Here is a 16,796-nt window from a genome sequence, read left to right as displayed (position 1 = left end):
AAAAGAAGAATTGATTTGCATTTGTCGAACATCTAACCTGGCCCAAAGCATACATACATTCTACATACATACTACTATATACACATTTTGGAATATAATATTGCAAACAAATAGTCAGACTAAGATCTTTTAGAGATAGTCTCTAAAAACAGCCTCCCCTGCTTTCTAGACCCTGCTAGCTTAATAACAAGCCAAAGTCAGCTAATGCTAGAAAGGGCAGGGAAGCCATGAGTAAGCACAGAATGACAATGCAGACAATAAGGGTATCCCTGATATACCCAGAAAGCTCCTTTAGTTCCCGGGAATTCAGACCCGGTGTTAACTTCCTATCCTAGGGTTTCCCGAAATGCCCACATGTTCAAACTAAAGCTCTTCCTCTATGTGAGGAATTTTTTTTTCAATACAACCAAAGAGCTTTGGCAAAACTGCATACAGTAACTCAGTCAGGCTTCAAAAGAACCCTCTGGGGAAAGCATTAAAATTTCCATTTTATGGAAGCTCAAGTGATAGAGCTTCTGCCTACTGTATGGGAGGACCTGGGTTTGATCCCTGGGGCCTCCTGATAAAAAAGAAGAGAAAGCATGCCCAGGTGGCAAGCCAGTGCCTGCACGAGTGCCCGCGTGGTGAACAAGTGCCCCGCGCAAGTGAGTCATGCAGCAAGATGATGACACATCAAAAGCGAGACAAGGGTAGAGTCAAAGTGAAATGCAGCAGAAACCAGGAACTGAGGTGGCGCAACTGACAGGGAACCTCTCTCCCCATCAGAGGTCTCCAGGATCAAATCCCGGTGAGTCCTAGGAGAGAAAATGAGAAAAGAAGACAACACAGGCAGCAAAAACAGCAGGGCGGGAGGAGGGGAATAAATAAATCTTTTTTTTTTTTTTAATTTCCATTTTATAGAGAAGAAAACTGTAGGACAGAGGTAAAGTGGCTTACAGGGCCACTAAGATCTAAGAAAAAACAAAGGTCAGCCCGATGCAAGAATCCATGCTTTTGCTACATGGCCTCATTGCCCTGAAAGGAGAAGGCAGTCTGGGATTATGCTCTCTAAGGGCAGAGCCTGTAACTACTCAATTAACTCTGGCAGAATGTTGAATGAATGAATCGATGAATGAATACCTGGATTACTGTTATTTGGAAATAGTGATTTTTATTTTTTTTACCTGCACTGCTAGAGCTGAGAGGTTTCTTTGGTTTATTCAGAGCTGGAGCAACAAGGGAGGGAGCCACTGCCGTTTCTTGACCTTGTCTAGCAGCTACAGGATCATAGTCTTTTCCATCATAGTTTGCATCAAAAAACTTCTTGAACCACTGAACGAATTCAAAATTGTCCTGAAACTTTCCTTTTACTAATTTGTCCACAGGAATTATCTGCAGAGAAAAATCAAGACTGTTAAGTCCAAGCTAGAGGCTTTTGGCAAGCATCAAACTTGTACATGCATCAGTGTATAGCTCTGCCAAAAGGAGAAAAAAATATTTTAGAGGCAGGAACTGCCAAGCCCCTGTTAAGTTTATAAAGCAAGTTTCATTCCGTATGCCTCTACAGGGTACCTACACTTACCAAGCCTCTTCAAGTCATCAAATTTATGAAATGTCAAAAAACAAAATGGAACAAGTATCCATAGGTAAGTCACATATACACAACCAGACACATTCTGAGATGTTGATAAGGATGTCATTCCACTGTAAAGAGTTAAATCCCCATGTAACTTCCATGGCCATAGTGCCTGTCACAAAGTATGAAATCCATGGCACAAACCAACCAGAGGCATCTACAGTGAACTGAAATAAAATTCTACCTTGAAGATGGGTCAAGGTGCAGAATCAATTCCAGTAAAGATTTCCACAAACGAGTACATTTTTCAAATAACTCAAATCCCATTAAAGCAACTTCAAGGACCCTGTAAGTTTTTTTATTGTACAAGAATACTGTTATCAGGTATTTGGTCCAATTGTTGAGTTGCTGACCAGAGCTTAATTATCTTTGAACTCTTCAAAGATGCCAACTACAATAATATTATGAAAGAGAAGATATGTAATAATCTGAATTACAGCCACCCCTCTGAGCAAGAAAATATGATTTTAAAAAATTACTTCGTATGATGCTGAAACATTTGTACAATAATCTAGAAGCACAACGGCTGGACTAGGGGTATAAATGAAACAAAACTGGCTGTGACTTGATTATCGAGATTCATGGGGGATCATTCACTTCTCTCTACTTTAGTATATTTCAGAAATTTTCTATATTTCAAAAAAGTTTAATTTCATAAGAAGAAAAATTACCATAGTTTAAATTATGCCTGGCAACTAATTTCTTAAAATACAAATGCATATTTTATATATTGTACAGAGACTAAAATAAACTAAGCTAAGTGTGGCAGTTTGAGATTATGAATTCCAAAAAGAGATTGTTTGTAAACTGATCTCTTCCTCTGGGCATGATATTCTTTGACTGTATTATATTCAGCTGAGATGCCTTTGATTAAATTATGTTAAGATTAGGGCTTTGATTCAACCACGTCATTAGGGCAAGAAAGGTTAAGTCCCTGCCCCCTTGGTGGGCTATATAAATGGACATTGACTCAAGTGACTTGTGCTCAATCAAGAACATAGAGGAAGCAGATATATGAGAAAAGAGAGAAAGCTCCAAAGACACAGAAAAGGATCCTGCACCCGGGAAGAGAGTTGAACCATTCACCTGATAGTTTACAGCTGAACTTGTGAAGAGAAGAGAGCAGCTGAGCTTGGAAAGAAATGAGCCCTGGGAAGAGAGACAAGCCCTATGCAAGCCTACAGCTGAAACTGGAAGAAGCTGGACCCACAAGAGTCTTAAGAGAGAAGAGGAAGGCTTGAACCCTTGCAGGCATCACTCGTCATCTTGCGTCAACATGTGGCAAGTCTTTGGGTGGGAAAGTACCTCTTACAGTACCTTGAGTTGGACTCTTTAGGGCCTTGTAACTGTAAGTTTCTACCCCAAATAAATACCCTTTCCAACAGATTTCTGGTACTTCGCATCAGCACCCCTTTGGCTAACAAAGAAAGAGTGACTTCAAATAAAATCAATTAACAGCAAGATAATTAGGGGATGATTCAAGCTTTAGTAAAATGTTACCCCCAAAAAAATGCCTTAGTAAAAGGATAAACCCTTCTAATGAGGAGAAAAAAACAGTTGCTTAATTTTGCAATCTATTATCTACTATAACAAAAGTAGTATTTGCCCTCATGAGGCCTAGTGGACCATGTTTCCAGTTATCTTCAAATAATCCTCAAGGCAGGAAGGAGCTTCCCAGTACACACCATAGATCTTCCTAGTACCAGAGAAAGCAGGTATTTCTAGAATATTCTCTACTGAAACTACTTATTTCTACATATGGTATGCTACATGAAATACATCCAGAGATTAAAAGAGATATCAAACCAACAGAGATTAAACAATTAAAAAACAAAACACCACTGGTACAGATTTACAGGCTGACTTTTCCAGACAACTATCAACTTTACAGACAATGAAGACAGACGACAACAAGAGTCTAGGGATTGTGGGACAAAGGCAAATTTTGGTCCCAGTAAATTCTGTGCTATCTGGAGAAAAGAGAACTATAAAATTGGGAAAAGAAAAGAAAAAGCCTAAAGTCACAGTTCAGGTCAGCATCTGGATCCTTTGTAACAATCATTAGTTAAGAAACAATGAAAGAAAAAAATTTACTTACTTTGTCAACACCCATTCTCTTAAAACCTGCTTGTAATATTTTGAAGTTCTGGATGTATTCATGTTCTAACTTAGCTTGGAATTTCACTTTCTTCAAGGCAATGGAGCCAGGAAACAGCATGTCCATAAACTGACAATAGGCAGCCCCTGAATGAACAACAACAGAATAGTAAAATTCACACTAGATCATTTCATGCTACTATTAAAAGCAAGGAGAAGTTTTCCCAGGTCCATTTAACTCAGGTACTATTTGAAAAGTTGTAAAGGAGACTTAACAAAATCCAAAAGTTTCTTTACCACCTGACTTCAAAGTCAATTTTTTAAAAATCTTTAAGACTGTGGTTTATTTAACCCAATATGCTCTTATACTTGCAATCTGCAAGCCTATAATGAGGAGAAACTAAATGCTTTTATGAATTTTTTTTAAAGATTTATTTTATTTATTTCTCCCCCTCCCCCCCCATTGTTTGCACTCATTGTCTGCTCATCTTCTTTTTAAGAGTCACCAGGAACCAAGCCCAAGACCTCCCATGTGGTAGGCAGGCACCCAACTGCTTGAGCCACATCCACATCTCTCTAAGAAATTTCAAAACTCCTATTTTGGGAAGGGGATGTGACTCAAGTAATTGGGCTCCTGTCTACCACATGGGAGGTCCAGGGATCGGTTTCCAGGGTCTCCTGGTAAAGACAAGCTAGCCCATGTGGCAAGGTAGCCTGCAGAGGGCTGGCCTGCACAGAGAGCTGGCACAGCAAGAAGATGCAACAAAAAGAGACAGAGGACAGTCAATAAGAGACACAGCAGACCAGGGAGCTAAGGTGGCACAGGAGATTGAGCACCTCTCTCCCACTCCGAAAGGTCCCAGGATCAAATCCCAATGCCACCTAAAGAGAAGACAAGCAAACACAAAAGAACATACAGCGAATGGACACAGAAAGCAGACAATGAGCACAAAAACAACAAGGGGCAGGGGAGAAATACATAAATCTTTAAAAACATTAAAAATATAGGCAGCGGACTTTGCCCAGTGGTTAGGGCATCCGTCTACCACATGGGAGGTCCGCGGTTCAAACCCTGAGCCTCCTTGACCCACGTGCAGCTGGCCCATGCGCAGTGCTGATGTGCGCAAGGAGTGCCATGCCACGCAGGGGTGTCCCCCGCATAGGGGAGCCCCACGCGCAAGGAATGCACCCCCTAAGGAGAGCTGCCCAGCGCGAAAGAAAGTGCAGCCTGCCCAGGAATGGCGCCGCCCACATGGAGAGCTGACACAACAAGATGACACAGCAAAAAGAAACACAAATTCCCATGCTGCTGACGACAACAGAAGCGGACATTAAAAAAATGAATAAAGAAAGAAAGAAAGAAGTGGACAAGGAAGACGCAGCAAATAGACACAGAGAACAGACAACGAGGGTGGGGGAGGGGAAGGGGAGAGAACAATAAATAAATAAATAAATCTTTTTAAAAAAGCAAAAAATATAAAAGGGGAGAGAACAATAAATAAATAAAATCTTTTTAAAAAAAGCAAAAAATATAGAAACACCTCGTATTAGAAACCAGTATGACAATAAAATGACCACTACAAAGAAAAGTGAAAGCATATAAAAGAACACATTAAAACAGGTGATATTTTCTGATTTTTCACAAGGATATAACCTACTCTTCACTCCGGGGTGGGGGTAAACAGGAATGGGAAGACTTCCCAAGGATTTCCAAGATCTGTCCTCTGACTGAGGTTTTTTCTTTTTTCTAAGATATTTGTCTCCCTAGACTTTTTATATAACTAAATAAGTTAACCTATCATACAATAAAGTTGAATAGAAGGTATCTTTATGTTTATCCCTTTAAAATATTTTTTTTACTTTAAAGACCACTAAAAAATTAGTGCATACATTTCATCCCATTTGCTCTCCAAATTACCTCTTTCCCATTTTTTTCATCATTAAACCCATTTTTTTCATCATTAAACCAAAAATCTATTTTCTCACTATTTAAAATTTCCAAAAATGTTATTTCTCTAATGCCTACCAAACTGAACTCTCCAAATACAAGGCAGGCTTCTCTGTGCATTTACTGCCCTTCCAGAGCTACTAAGACAAAAGAACAATCCAGTGACTAAACAACAGGTGTTCTGCAGCACTCGAGATTGCCATAAAATGTATATTCAACTTACTTCGGACCAAGCCAAGCTGGCTCCCTGCCAATTCCAGTATAAAGAGTGAAAATATCATTATTTTGGGAAAGAAGGAAGAAAAAGAGCAAAAGCACTTCAGTGATCAGGGTAACATTCTTAGTAGAAGGAAGTCTTGCAAAGTGAAAACCTGATTTTTGGTTTTTGATTTATTTATTTATTAAAAAACAATGAGGGTGTTCTATGTATCAGGAACTGAATTAGCAGTATTATTTTTAAAAGAGGGGACACTTGAGTAACTTCCTAAATTCTAGAGGACAGCGCCCAGTTTCTTCCAAAAACTAATGGCATGAAGAGGGGAGGAACTGTTACATTTTTAAAAAGACTTAGCAGTCATAATTTATCAAATGCAAACTTGTTTGGCTCCTGATACATACAAACCAATTTTTAGGGGAAAAAACCCACATAGTAGATAATGTAAGCATCTATACCCATGGAACTGTTTTAAACACAAAAGACGATTTTTCTGAAACAATAAAATAATGTGGATTTACTAAATGTTCAGTATTCGCAAGCCATCCATGAGTTTACCAAAGTCAATCAAAACCGTATAAAAGAATGAGTCATCTGATTCTCAGAAAAAAGCCTGCTTGAAGAACTATGACAGTTTTTATTTGAGAACTATAAGAATCCTTAATTATAAATTTTAAAACCTAGGACCAGAGGTAGAATGACTTTCTCAAGGCCATGGAGAGACCAAGCCAGAGACCAGACCCCAGGCACCCTGACTCCCAGTCTGCTGCTCTTTTTCCAACATTATACTCTTCCTTATATTATCCTACACAAGAGTAAAGAAGCTTTTACTATATCAGGGCAAGAAGAAATATGCCATACTCCTAACTGGCCAAAATTGAGTTGTTATTTTATGTGTATTTTATATATACATACATATATATATATAAAAGAAAGCATAAGACTCCAAAAAAACTGGGCAAAGGAATTACACAATTCACAGAATATAACTGGCTAGTAAATATATTGGGGTCCTGCACAAGGAAGTGGTTTTTATTTTTAAAAGGACAAATTTAAGCATAAAACTGGTTACTACTTTCTTATTCACATAGAAACTGCCAACATCCTAAATCTTCAACAGGAGGAACAATCAATTATAATATACCATGACATTTTTTACTTTTTTGGGGAAAAGCTCAACATTTAATGTTAAAAAGAAAAGCATGATACAAAAACATATCTAGGGAAGCAGATTTGGCCCAACAGATAGGGCATCCACCTACCACATGGGACGTCCAAGGTTCAAACCCAGGGCCCATGTGATGAGCTGGCCCATGCGCAGTGCTGATGCACGCAGAGTGCCGTGCCATGGAGGGGTGTTCCCCGCGTAGGGGAGTCCCACAAATGCAAGGAGTGCACCCCATAGGAGAACCACAGAGCGCGAAAAAAATGCAGCCTGCCCAGGAATGGCGCCGCACACACAGGGAGCTGACACAGCAAGATGATGCAACAAAAAAACAAGACACAGATTCTCGGTGCCGCTGAAAAGAACACAAGAGGACACAGAAGAACACCCAGCAAATGGACACAGAAAGCAAACAAAGGCAGGGGGAGGGGGAAAAGAGACGAGAGAAATAAATCTTTAAAAAAAAAAAAAAAACTACATGGTTTTCTTATACATAAAAAATATCTATCATAATATATAAGCACAGAAAAAAAGACTAAAAGAGAACACAATGTATTAGGTTAAACCATGGGAAATCACTGTTTTTATAGCTCAAAAATGGTCAGATGGTATCCAATCTCTGAGAGGTGTACTGAAGGCATTCCATTTTAAAATAATTATATAGTACAGTGTCTATAACCTTTTTTTTTGGAGGTACTGGGGATTGAACCCAGACCTCATATATGGGAAGCAGATGCTCAACCATTGAGCTACACCCACTCCCTAATGAGAGCTAGTTTTTACACTTGCTTTTTAGGAGGTACCGGAGATCAAACCCAGGACCTCAAACATGGGAAGCAGGCGCTCAAGCACTTGAGCTACACTTGCTCCCAGTGAGTATGACTTTTATAACCAGAAAGCAAAAAAACGTTAACTTTCTAAAAGGAGAAAAGGTAGTATTTTTAACAGGAAAAAGGCTGAAAACTCCTGGCCTATACCATACTGCCTCAATAAGGTATGTGACCATGACCAGAGCAAAAGCTAGCAACACCAACAGGGCTAGCAGAATCCCCTTAAACGGCCAATGCCCCAAAAACCTGCAATAGAAGAGGCCCACACCATCTTGGCCTAAGGGCTGACAGACTTAGGTAGGCACACGTATCACTATTACAAAGTTTCCACCAACTGCTGTGACTCCTCTCTACCAGGCTTTGTGTTGCAAGGAGAAAACACAAAACAAGGGCATGATGTGACCCCTACTCCAAAAGGTTGCAGTATTCTCAAGTAGGCTGACTATCAACCCTTTCAGGTCAAGGGTCCCTTGAAGAACGAGATGAAAGCTGCAGCCAATGTTCTGCACAAAATAGATGTTCCCCTATCAGAAGACTCCAGATTAAGAACTCCCACGGTTTTACTGCTAATGCACAGGAAACCAACTGTTAAATATAAGAGTACAGGCTTCAGGAAGCAAGTAAGGCCTGAGTTGGGTCTTAAATGATGAATATTTGGTAATACAGGGCTGTGAAGTCATTAAAGCAGACATTAAAATCAAGTTCAAAGGTGAAACAGATGTGGCTCAATCGACTGGGCTCCCGTCTACCATATGGGAGGCCCTGGGTTCATATCCTTGTGAAGGCCAGCTGACTGCCCACAGAAAGCTGACCGCCTGCCCAAGGAGAGTTAGTGCAGCAAAGAAAGGAACAAGCCACAAGGGGGGGAGGGGATAAATAAATAAATAAATCTTTAAAACGAATTAGGGAGTGTTTCTTTCTCTTTATTTTTTGGCAGCTTGAACAAGAAAGGTGTTCATTCTTGGGACATTTGGTAAAATTCACCCATGAAGCTATCTAGCCCTAAGCTTCTCTTTATTCAGAGGTTTTTGGTTATTGATCCAGTATCTTTAATTGGTATGCTGAGATCTTGTATTTCTTCTTAAGTGCAGGTATTTTTTGTGTTTCTAGAAATCTGTCCATTTCATCTAGGCCATCTAATGTGTTGGCAAACAGTTGTTCATAGCATCTTAGAATCCTTTTTATTTTTGTGGGTAATACAGTTGTTCATAGCATCTTCTTAGAATCCTTTTTATTTCTGTGGGTAATACCCCTGCTTCCAATTCTGATTTTGTGTCCTCATTTTCCTTTCTCAGACCAGCTAAAGATTTCTCAATTTAATTGATCTTTTCAAAGAACCAGCTTTTGGTTTTGTTGATATACTTTTTAATTTTTTATTCTTTATTTTATTAATCTCCGCTCTAATCTTTATTCCCTTGCTTCTGCTCACTTTGGGTTCCAAACGAACTCACTGTTCATTATTTTCCTAAGTTTCTCCAGTTATGAGATTAGGTCTCTGATTTGAGAGGTGTTTTTTTTTTTTTTTACATTAGCATTCAACACATGACTACTGCGTGTCTGGGCATGTCTCTCTTCAAGTTTTTCCTGACTGGGGTTCGGTGGGCTTCTTGAGTATATATATTCATATCTTTCATTAAATTTGGGAAGTTTTCTGCCATTGTTTCTTTGAATATTACTTCTGCTCCTTTCTTCTTCTGGGTCTCCCATAATGTATATGTTGGTATACCTGATGGCATCCCACAGACCTCTTAGGCTCTGTTTATTTTTTCTTTCTGCTCCTCAGCCTGAATCATTTCAACTGTCTTAGGGAGTTCACTGATTCTCTTTTGTGCCAGCTCTAATCTGCTGATAAAACAAACCCTCCAGGGATTTAGTTTTTCAGTTATTGTGGTTTACATCGATTATTATCATTTGGTTCCTTTTTAAACTTTCTACCTCTTTACTGGAATTCTAACATTGTAAAATTTTCCTGATACCATTTAGTGCTTTCCCCTGTTTTCCTTTACCTCTTTGAGCTTACTCAAGATTTTTTTTTTAAGTCTTCATCAGGTTTGTCTGAAGTCTGATCTTCTTTGTCGATTATTTGTTTTTATCTTGTTCCTTTGGATGGGCCACTTCCCGTTTCTTGTTTGTCTTATAACCTATAGTTGTACATTGTGCCATTTTGATATTTTAATATGTTGGCTCTGGGATTTAGTCCCTGCACTATCGGTTCCTAAATTTGTATCCAGCTAGTGATTCAACAGATTTCCTTGAGTTCTGGGAACTAACAAAAACAAACCAAAGCAAAAAACACCTTTCACAGTCTTTGTATATAGGAGTTTTGCCCACCTATCAAGATCACCCTGAAACAAGAGTGAAGCACAGGGTCTTCTCAGAATTTTCTGGGTCTGTCTCTTGTCCTGGGCTGTGCCTACTAGTGATCTTAGAGAAAACCCCCATTTACAGGAATCCCAATCTTCCCTCTACTTCCTAAGAAACAGGTCTTCCCCACCTCCTGGATGGTATATTTTGTATCTTAAAGTAGGTAATCTTTTGCCCCAGGCCTCTTTGCCTAATTGTTTCTTACTGTGCTTTCTGTACAAAAGCTGCTTCTGCCTACAAGGCAAGTTCTGGAAAGGTGAACCAGAGACGAGTTTCCTAGTTCATTCCTTAAAGCTGCCACCTGAGAGACTGGCACCAACATACAGGTACCTGGTATGCACATGAAGGTTACTCTGCTCTTTCTGTAACAGGGTCCAGGACCCACAGCGGGAACACTGGCCAGTTTGGCACCAAGCCAGGGAGACAGAAGGGACCAAGGGTGCCATGAACTTCTACCATTTTTCAAGTTACATTTCCTTGATTGGGCACGCACCCAGTTATTGCAACACTTTGTTTTCTCAAGTTTTGAAGAAGATGGCTCTGCCAGTTTTTGCTAGTTGTTCAAAGATTCTGTAGGGGAAGAGAATCCTGGAATACCATGTACCACCATCTTGATTCAGAGACTCCATCCCACCCAGCATCTACTTTTCTACACAAGTGATCCCTCATCAACATCATTCTCTGTGATCAGGGTTTTTTTCCTTAATAACTAGGACTCCAAAATGAGGTGACTAGAGATGTAACACTGAATTTGGAAACAACCTGCCAACTCTGTGGGTTAAAGTTATCCTTGTCTAACCTCACTTTAAGAGCCAAGCAAAGGCTCTTTTCACTGCTGGGGGTCAGGAGGGTAGGGGAGAGAACCACAATACTGACAAAACACAGACAGTCAGCATATTAACAACATAGTCCCTCACAGCTTTCCCTCTCAAGGGACCCTTTCGAAGCCTGCATTTGCTGGAGAATTCTTGTCTGCATGATCCTATGCTTATGAGAGACTAGACCAGGAAGGACCAGGCACTCATACTAAAGGCTTTTGAGATTCTCCATACAAGGAGCTGAGGAGCCTCACCTTCTCTAGACTCCAGTTTCTTGGCATCAGGCCTTCTTCAGGGACTGTGTCTGTGGCTCATCCTGTTTGTTCTCCTACTAGAAGCTGAGACCTGGTTTTCTAAACTAATGTGAAACACAATACAGTCATCTACATACACCAAAAGAGGTCTTATAAGGCTCTCTAGAAAACTAGTTAAAATGAAAGTTTGTTTACAAATGACAGCTAAGTGTTCTACACTTACCACTTTCTACTGAGGAAAAGCACTTTTGTCTGGGATACAACAATTGGCAAATATTAGGCAGAACTGACATACTTCACAAATTTTAATGAACTAATACCATTGTAACTGATTATATGTAACTCACATATAATTTAACTCTTTTCCATATGCTTTTTTAAAAGACATAACATATACACAGAACGAGTGTGGTCAGACAGATCTGTGTGCAAAACCATAATGCATCCATAAGGCATAAGTACAGTCTCAACTGTAAGAGGAGGACATATCTTCCTTGGGAGGATGTCCACTCACCCCCAGGGTCTTGCCTGGAAACAGATATCTGAAAACTATTATTACAGCTGATTCTCACAACGGCCCAACAGGTGGGCCAGGTACTACTACCCAAGTTTACAGATGAGGAAACAGACATTTAGGGACTTATTCAAAGTCACATGGCTCAGAGCAGAATGAAACCTCTTTGATGTCCAATCCTGTCCATGGCAGTGCCCTGCTTGCATGAGATAAACCTTATCAGCACTTGTACAACTTATCTATACATGAAAAAAAATCTCATTTCTTAATTAACTAAGTGAAATATATTTTGGAGTTTACTTACAGAAAAAGGAATTTTAGAGGAAAATTTCTGGTGAAAAAGTTGGCTCAAATGAAAACAAAGATGACCTCATCCCCCATTAGTCACAGATCACAGGGCAAATGAGTGCTTTAAAAGCCTCAAACAAATGGTGATACAGAGACAGAATGGAAGAAACTAATAGAAAATGGTAAAAAAGGCAGTGCAGATCCATGGCTAACTATCTTTGTCTACCATTAAAAAAAAGTAATTAATATTTAATAAGCATGACTCTTAGACACCACTATTTTAGAGTACAACTTCCTACATACCCTCCTCTGACTGGAAATAAGATGATCAAATAAAACTAAGACCCAGCTATACAATAAGGAAGTACAGAAGCTGAACTCAGAAGAAAAAAAATCATAAAAATAATAGCAATAATTTTAAATCAATCCAAATGTCACTGGTCAGTACGAATGGAAAATCTAGAGGCAGTGGGGTACAGTGGCTGAAGAGTATGGGTTCTTGATTTGAATGAAAGTTCAAATCTCATTTCTTTTCTCAACTGGGTAATCCTGAGCTTGTTACACAACTTCTCTAAGTCTTGTTTCCTCATGGGTAAAATGGTGTTAATAGCCATACCTACCTTCATTGAGATATAGTGAGAATTAAACAAACAGATGTTTGGAAAGCATTTACATGACACCTGGCACATAAGCATTCAATTAAATGACTACTGTTCTTATTAGCTAGCAAGAGGCTGAGAGTTCTGATTCTCCACCCCATGAACAAGACAAGAATTTAAGTAGCAGCAGGATACATCACTCTTCTGGCATATTCCTCACCTCTCATCTGTGAGAGAACCAGTTTTGATAACCCTGACATTCTGCTTACCAGTCAGGACACTGAGGGGCAGTCAGCAGAATGCCAAAGGTGAAAAAGTAAGTCCTTACAGGGAGTATAAACTGATAATACCTTTACCAAGGACCTAGAGCTAAGACCCTTTGATCTAGCAATTCACTTCTAGGAATCACTGAAAAAAATGAGTAAAAATAAAAAGATTGAGGGATAGTCAATCCAGCCACTATTCATAAAATGGAAAAATTAGAAGCAACCAAAATTGGGTGGAAATCAAACAACTCCAGGATACCCACAAAAAAGAAAGAGTATATAGCCAATAAAAATAAGTATTTCTGGGAAATGGATGTGGCTCAAGCAATTGGGCTCCTGTCTACCATATAGGAGACCCAGGGTTCAATGCCCAGGGCCTCCTGGTGAAGGCAAGCTGGCCTGTGTGGCATGCTAGCCCATGCAGAGTGCTGGCCTGCGTAGAATGCTGACCCATGTGAAGAACTGGCACAACAAGATGACATGACCAAAAGAGACAGAGAAGAGACAATAAGAGACGCAGCAGATCAGGGAGCTAAGGTGGTGCTTCCCACTCCAGAAGGCCCCATGATTGGTTCCCGGAGCTGCCTAATGGGAATACAAGCAGACACAGAAGAACACACAGCGAATGGACAGAGAGAGCAGACAAGTGGGGAAGAGGGGGGAGGAATAAATAAAATAAATAAGTCTTTAAAAAATAAGTACATAAATATTTCCAAGATACTGAATGACACTGGTGAACAACTACAATGTGTTAGGATGGAAAAACAGCTGAAATATATACAGTCAGAATGGAAAAACATTCCACATCTACTCTTTATTTTCTCCTTTCTAACTTTCTAAATGCTATACAGTATGAACTACCTTTTTAGCAAAAAGAAAACATGTTTTTGTTTTTAATCATTACCCCTCTACCAAATTCTGTTATTAAACAGTAGTCTGGGAAAATTATGGCTGAAATGGCATTTGTCCAAGAAGTCTTGTGCTTCTTGGAAAGAGGAATGCCACTGACAAACTAATATAAAACTGTTGCCCCCAAATAAAACATTTGAAATCTGGGTGTCAGAAAGTGTAGCCCAAGAATTCAGAATGCTGTCTCGGGAAGCAGATGTGGCTCAAGCAGCTGGGCACCTGCCTACCACATGGGAGGTCCAGCGTTTGGTTCCCAGTGCCATCCAAAGATGAGCAAGACAGCAAGCTGACGGGACAGGGTGGTGCGGCAAGCTGATGCAACAAGATGACACAGCAAGATAACAAAACAAAGAGACACAGCGAGGAAACAAAATGAGACGCAACAAGTAGGGAGCGGAGGTCCCTCAAGTGACTAGGTGCCTCCCTCCCACATGTGAGGTCCCAGGTTCAGTTCCCAGTGCCTCCTAAAAAGAAGACGAGCAGAGAGCAAGCACAAACAATGAGGGGAGAGGAAGGGAGAGAAATAAATTAAGAAAAAAAAAAAAGAATGCAGTTGCTACAGCAGGAGACAGTGGACATATAGGCCAGAAGTCCTTTTTTTTAAGCAGTTCCTTTTAGAAGTGATGTTTTCAGGGCAGGGCTGAGGAAGAAGAAAGGAGGCAGACCTGGGGGCCGGGGGGGAGGGCCGCTCGCGCCCCTGCGCTCGCCGGCCGGGGCTGGAGCTCGCCGCGCGCGCGCCATGTGGGGGCCGAGCCGCTGACCCGCGCCGGGGACCGAGGGCCGGGCGCACCGGAGCGGACGCGGCGGAGCCATGAGCCGCCTGCCCGGGGCGGGCGGCCGCGCTGCTGCTCGGGCTGCTGGTGGAGTGCGCAGAGGCCAAAAAGCACTGCTGGTATTTTGAAGGACTGTACCCCACATACTACATATGCCGCTCCTACGAGGACTGCTGCGGCTCGAGATGCTGCGTGCGGGCCCTCTCCATACAGAGGCTCTGGTACTTCTGGTTCCTCCTCATGATGGGCGTGCTCTTCTGCTGCGGCGCGGGCTTCTTCATCCGGAAGCGCATGTACCCCCCGCCGCTGATCGAGGGGCCAGCCTTCAGCGTGTCCTACACCAGGCAGCCTCCCAACTCCGCGCCAGGAGCCCAGCAGCCAGGACCACCGTTCTACACAGACCCCAGAGGCCTGGGGCTGAGCCCCGCCAGGAACCCCGTGGCCGCGGCCCTGCAGGCGCAGCCCGGCTCGCCCCACGGCAGCGCAGCCTACCCACCGCTGCCCTCCTACTGTAACACGCCCCCGCCCCCGTACGAGCAGGTGGTGAAGGCCAAGTGAGCGGGCGCCCCACTGGGACTCCTGCGCAGCTGTTCGTCCCCCTCCAGCACCCTCGAGGGCTGGTCCCGGAGCCCCGCCGGCCCGGCCGTCTGAGCCAGCGCCCCTCTCCGTGCTGCGCGGAGGCCCAGTGTTAGACCCCGCGCCCCGCTGCTTCTGTTCCTGGTGTAACCCGCGTCGTCCTGCCGAGGTGGTGGCAGTCCCGGGGGCTGTGCGCTCCCCCACCCCCGGGCCCACCCCCGCGCCGGGCAGGGCTCCTGAGCTGGTCCTGCCCCAGCGCCCCACGGGCGTGCGGGAGAGGCTCGTGGCCCTCGAGAGCCCGCGGGCCCGGCCCCGCCCACCGCCCTGGAGATGCGCCCCCGCCGCGCACGGGCAGGTGAGCTGCGGCCGGGCCTGCGCAGGCGGCCCCTGAACCCTGAAGAAAGCGTCGCCGGGCCGGCAGCCGCGCGCGCCCTCGCGCGGATCCTCCGTCTCCTTGTGTCTCGGGAGCCCCTGGTCTGACCTTCTTCCCGCACTGTGTGGAAGCCGCTGGCACCGCCTTGCGTGCTTCCAGACAGGACCCCCCGGGGTCCTTCCCCGGCGCCAGGCCCGGGCCAGCCCCCCGGACCAAGCTGCGGCGGGCGGCTTCTGCGGACAGGTCAAGGCAGAGCCCGCCGAGCCGCATCTGGGCCTATCAGGGAGGAGAGGGTCCCGGCGGCTGGTTTCACCTCGGCAGGTGGTGCTGGAGCCCGCTGAGAAGATCGAAAGCAGAACCCCGGTCGCCGTGGTGGAAAGAGCCCTTCAAGGAGGACGGTCTCATCAGAGTTAGAGTGGAGGTGCGGTGGGAAAGGCAGACCCGCGCAGCCCGAGTTGTCAGCGAGCAGGGACCCTCGCGCCTCCACGTAGATGGTAGTGTTGATAGTGGGTTCAAACCCAGACTTAGACCTGCCTTGCTGTGTAGACCAAGGGCAGAAGGGTGTAGCCAGGACACTGAAATCCCGGTTTGTGTAGTATTTGGGGGGGAAGGGGGACTTTTTTAAAAAGCAGTTGTACTGAGAGCCGTTCAAATGCCGTGCAGTCGCCCAGGGTGTAGCCAATGGCTTTTAGTGTAATCGCGGGGTTGTGCGTCCCTCAGCGCAGTCAGTTCTAAAACGTTTTCATCGCTCCAGAAAGAGAAGCCCCACACCCCTTGGCAGTCCCTCCCAGGGGGCGGGGCTTATTTTTTAAATGGTCACTCATGGAACGTGGGTGGGGGCCCTCTCCCCGGGGGTCCTGCGTGTCACCGTGTCTGCACCGAGGAGCCTGGCGTCCGTGCCACCTGGGTAGAGGCTGAGGACTGGGACCAGCAGAGCTCAGCGCTGCAGGAACGCGGAAGGCAAGGAGCCTGGCGCCTCCGCAGAGCCCCGCAGCAGGCTCGGGGACAAAGCCACCGCCCATGGGAGCAGCTTGGGAGCCAGGGTGCGCCCGCGTCTCCGCCTTGTGTGACCTGTGAATCCCACCACCACTGCAGTGCCTCGCCACCCGGAACTCAGACACGGAGACGAGGCACCGCATTGGCCGTTTACAATCAAGGAGCGGCTGCGAGGGTCCAAAACGTTCATTTCTCTC

At 43.7% G+C, this 16,796-nt stretch overlaps 1 protein-coding gene and 1 pseudogene across 4 annotated transcripts in view; one reads left to right on the top strand and one right to left on the bottom strand.

Moving 5' to 3' along the window:
- Positions 1–16,796, bottom strand: part of MAPRE1 (microtubule associated protein RP/EB family member 1) — a 34,302-nt gene that overhangs the window by 12,662 nt on the left and 4,844 nt on the right. For all 4 annotated transcript variants that reach the window (XM_058286901.2, XM_058286903.1, XM_058286902.2 and 1 more), the window contains 2 exons: positions 3,714–3,859; positions 1,164–1,371 (listed from right to left, as the gene is read on the bottom strand). In XM_058286901.2, coding sequence (XP_058142884.1) covers positions 1,164–1,371; positions 3,714–3,859 — 354 coding nt within the window. The remainder of the gene's footprint in view (positions 1–1,163; positions 1,372–3,713; positions 3,860–16,796) is intronic.
- On the top strand, positions 4,412–15,241 carry LOC139437558 (WW domain binding protein VOPP1 pseudogene; annotated as a pseudogene).

Source organism: Dasypus novemcinctus, chromosome 24 (genome assembly GCF_030445035.2).
Source record: "Dasypus novemcinctus isolate mDasNov1 chromosome 24, mDasNov1.1.hap2, whole genome shotgun sequence".
Taxonomy (NCBI): Eukaryota; Metazoa; Chordata; class Mammalia; order Cingulata; family Dasypodidae; genus Dasypus; species Dasypus novemcinctus.
Note: the sequence above shows the minus strand (reverse complement) of the source record. Positions and strands in the feature narration are given on the sequence as shown.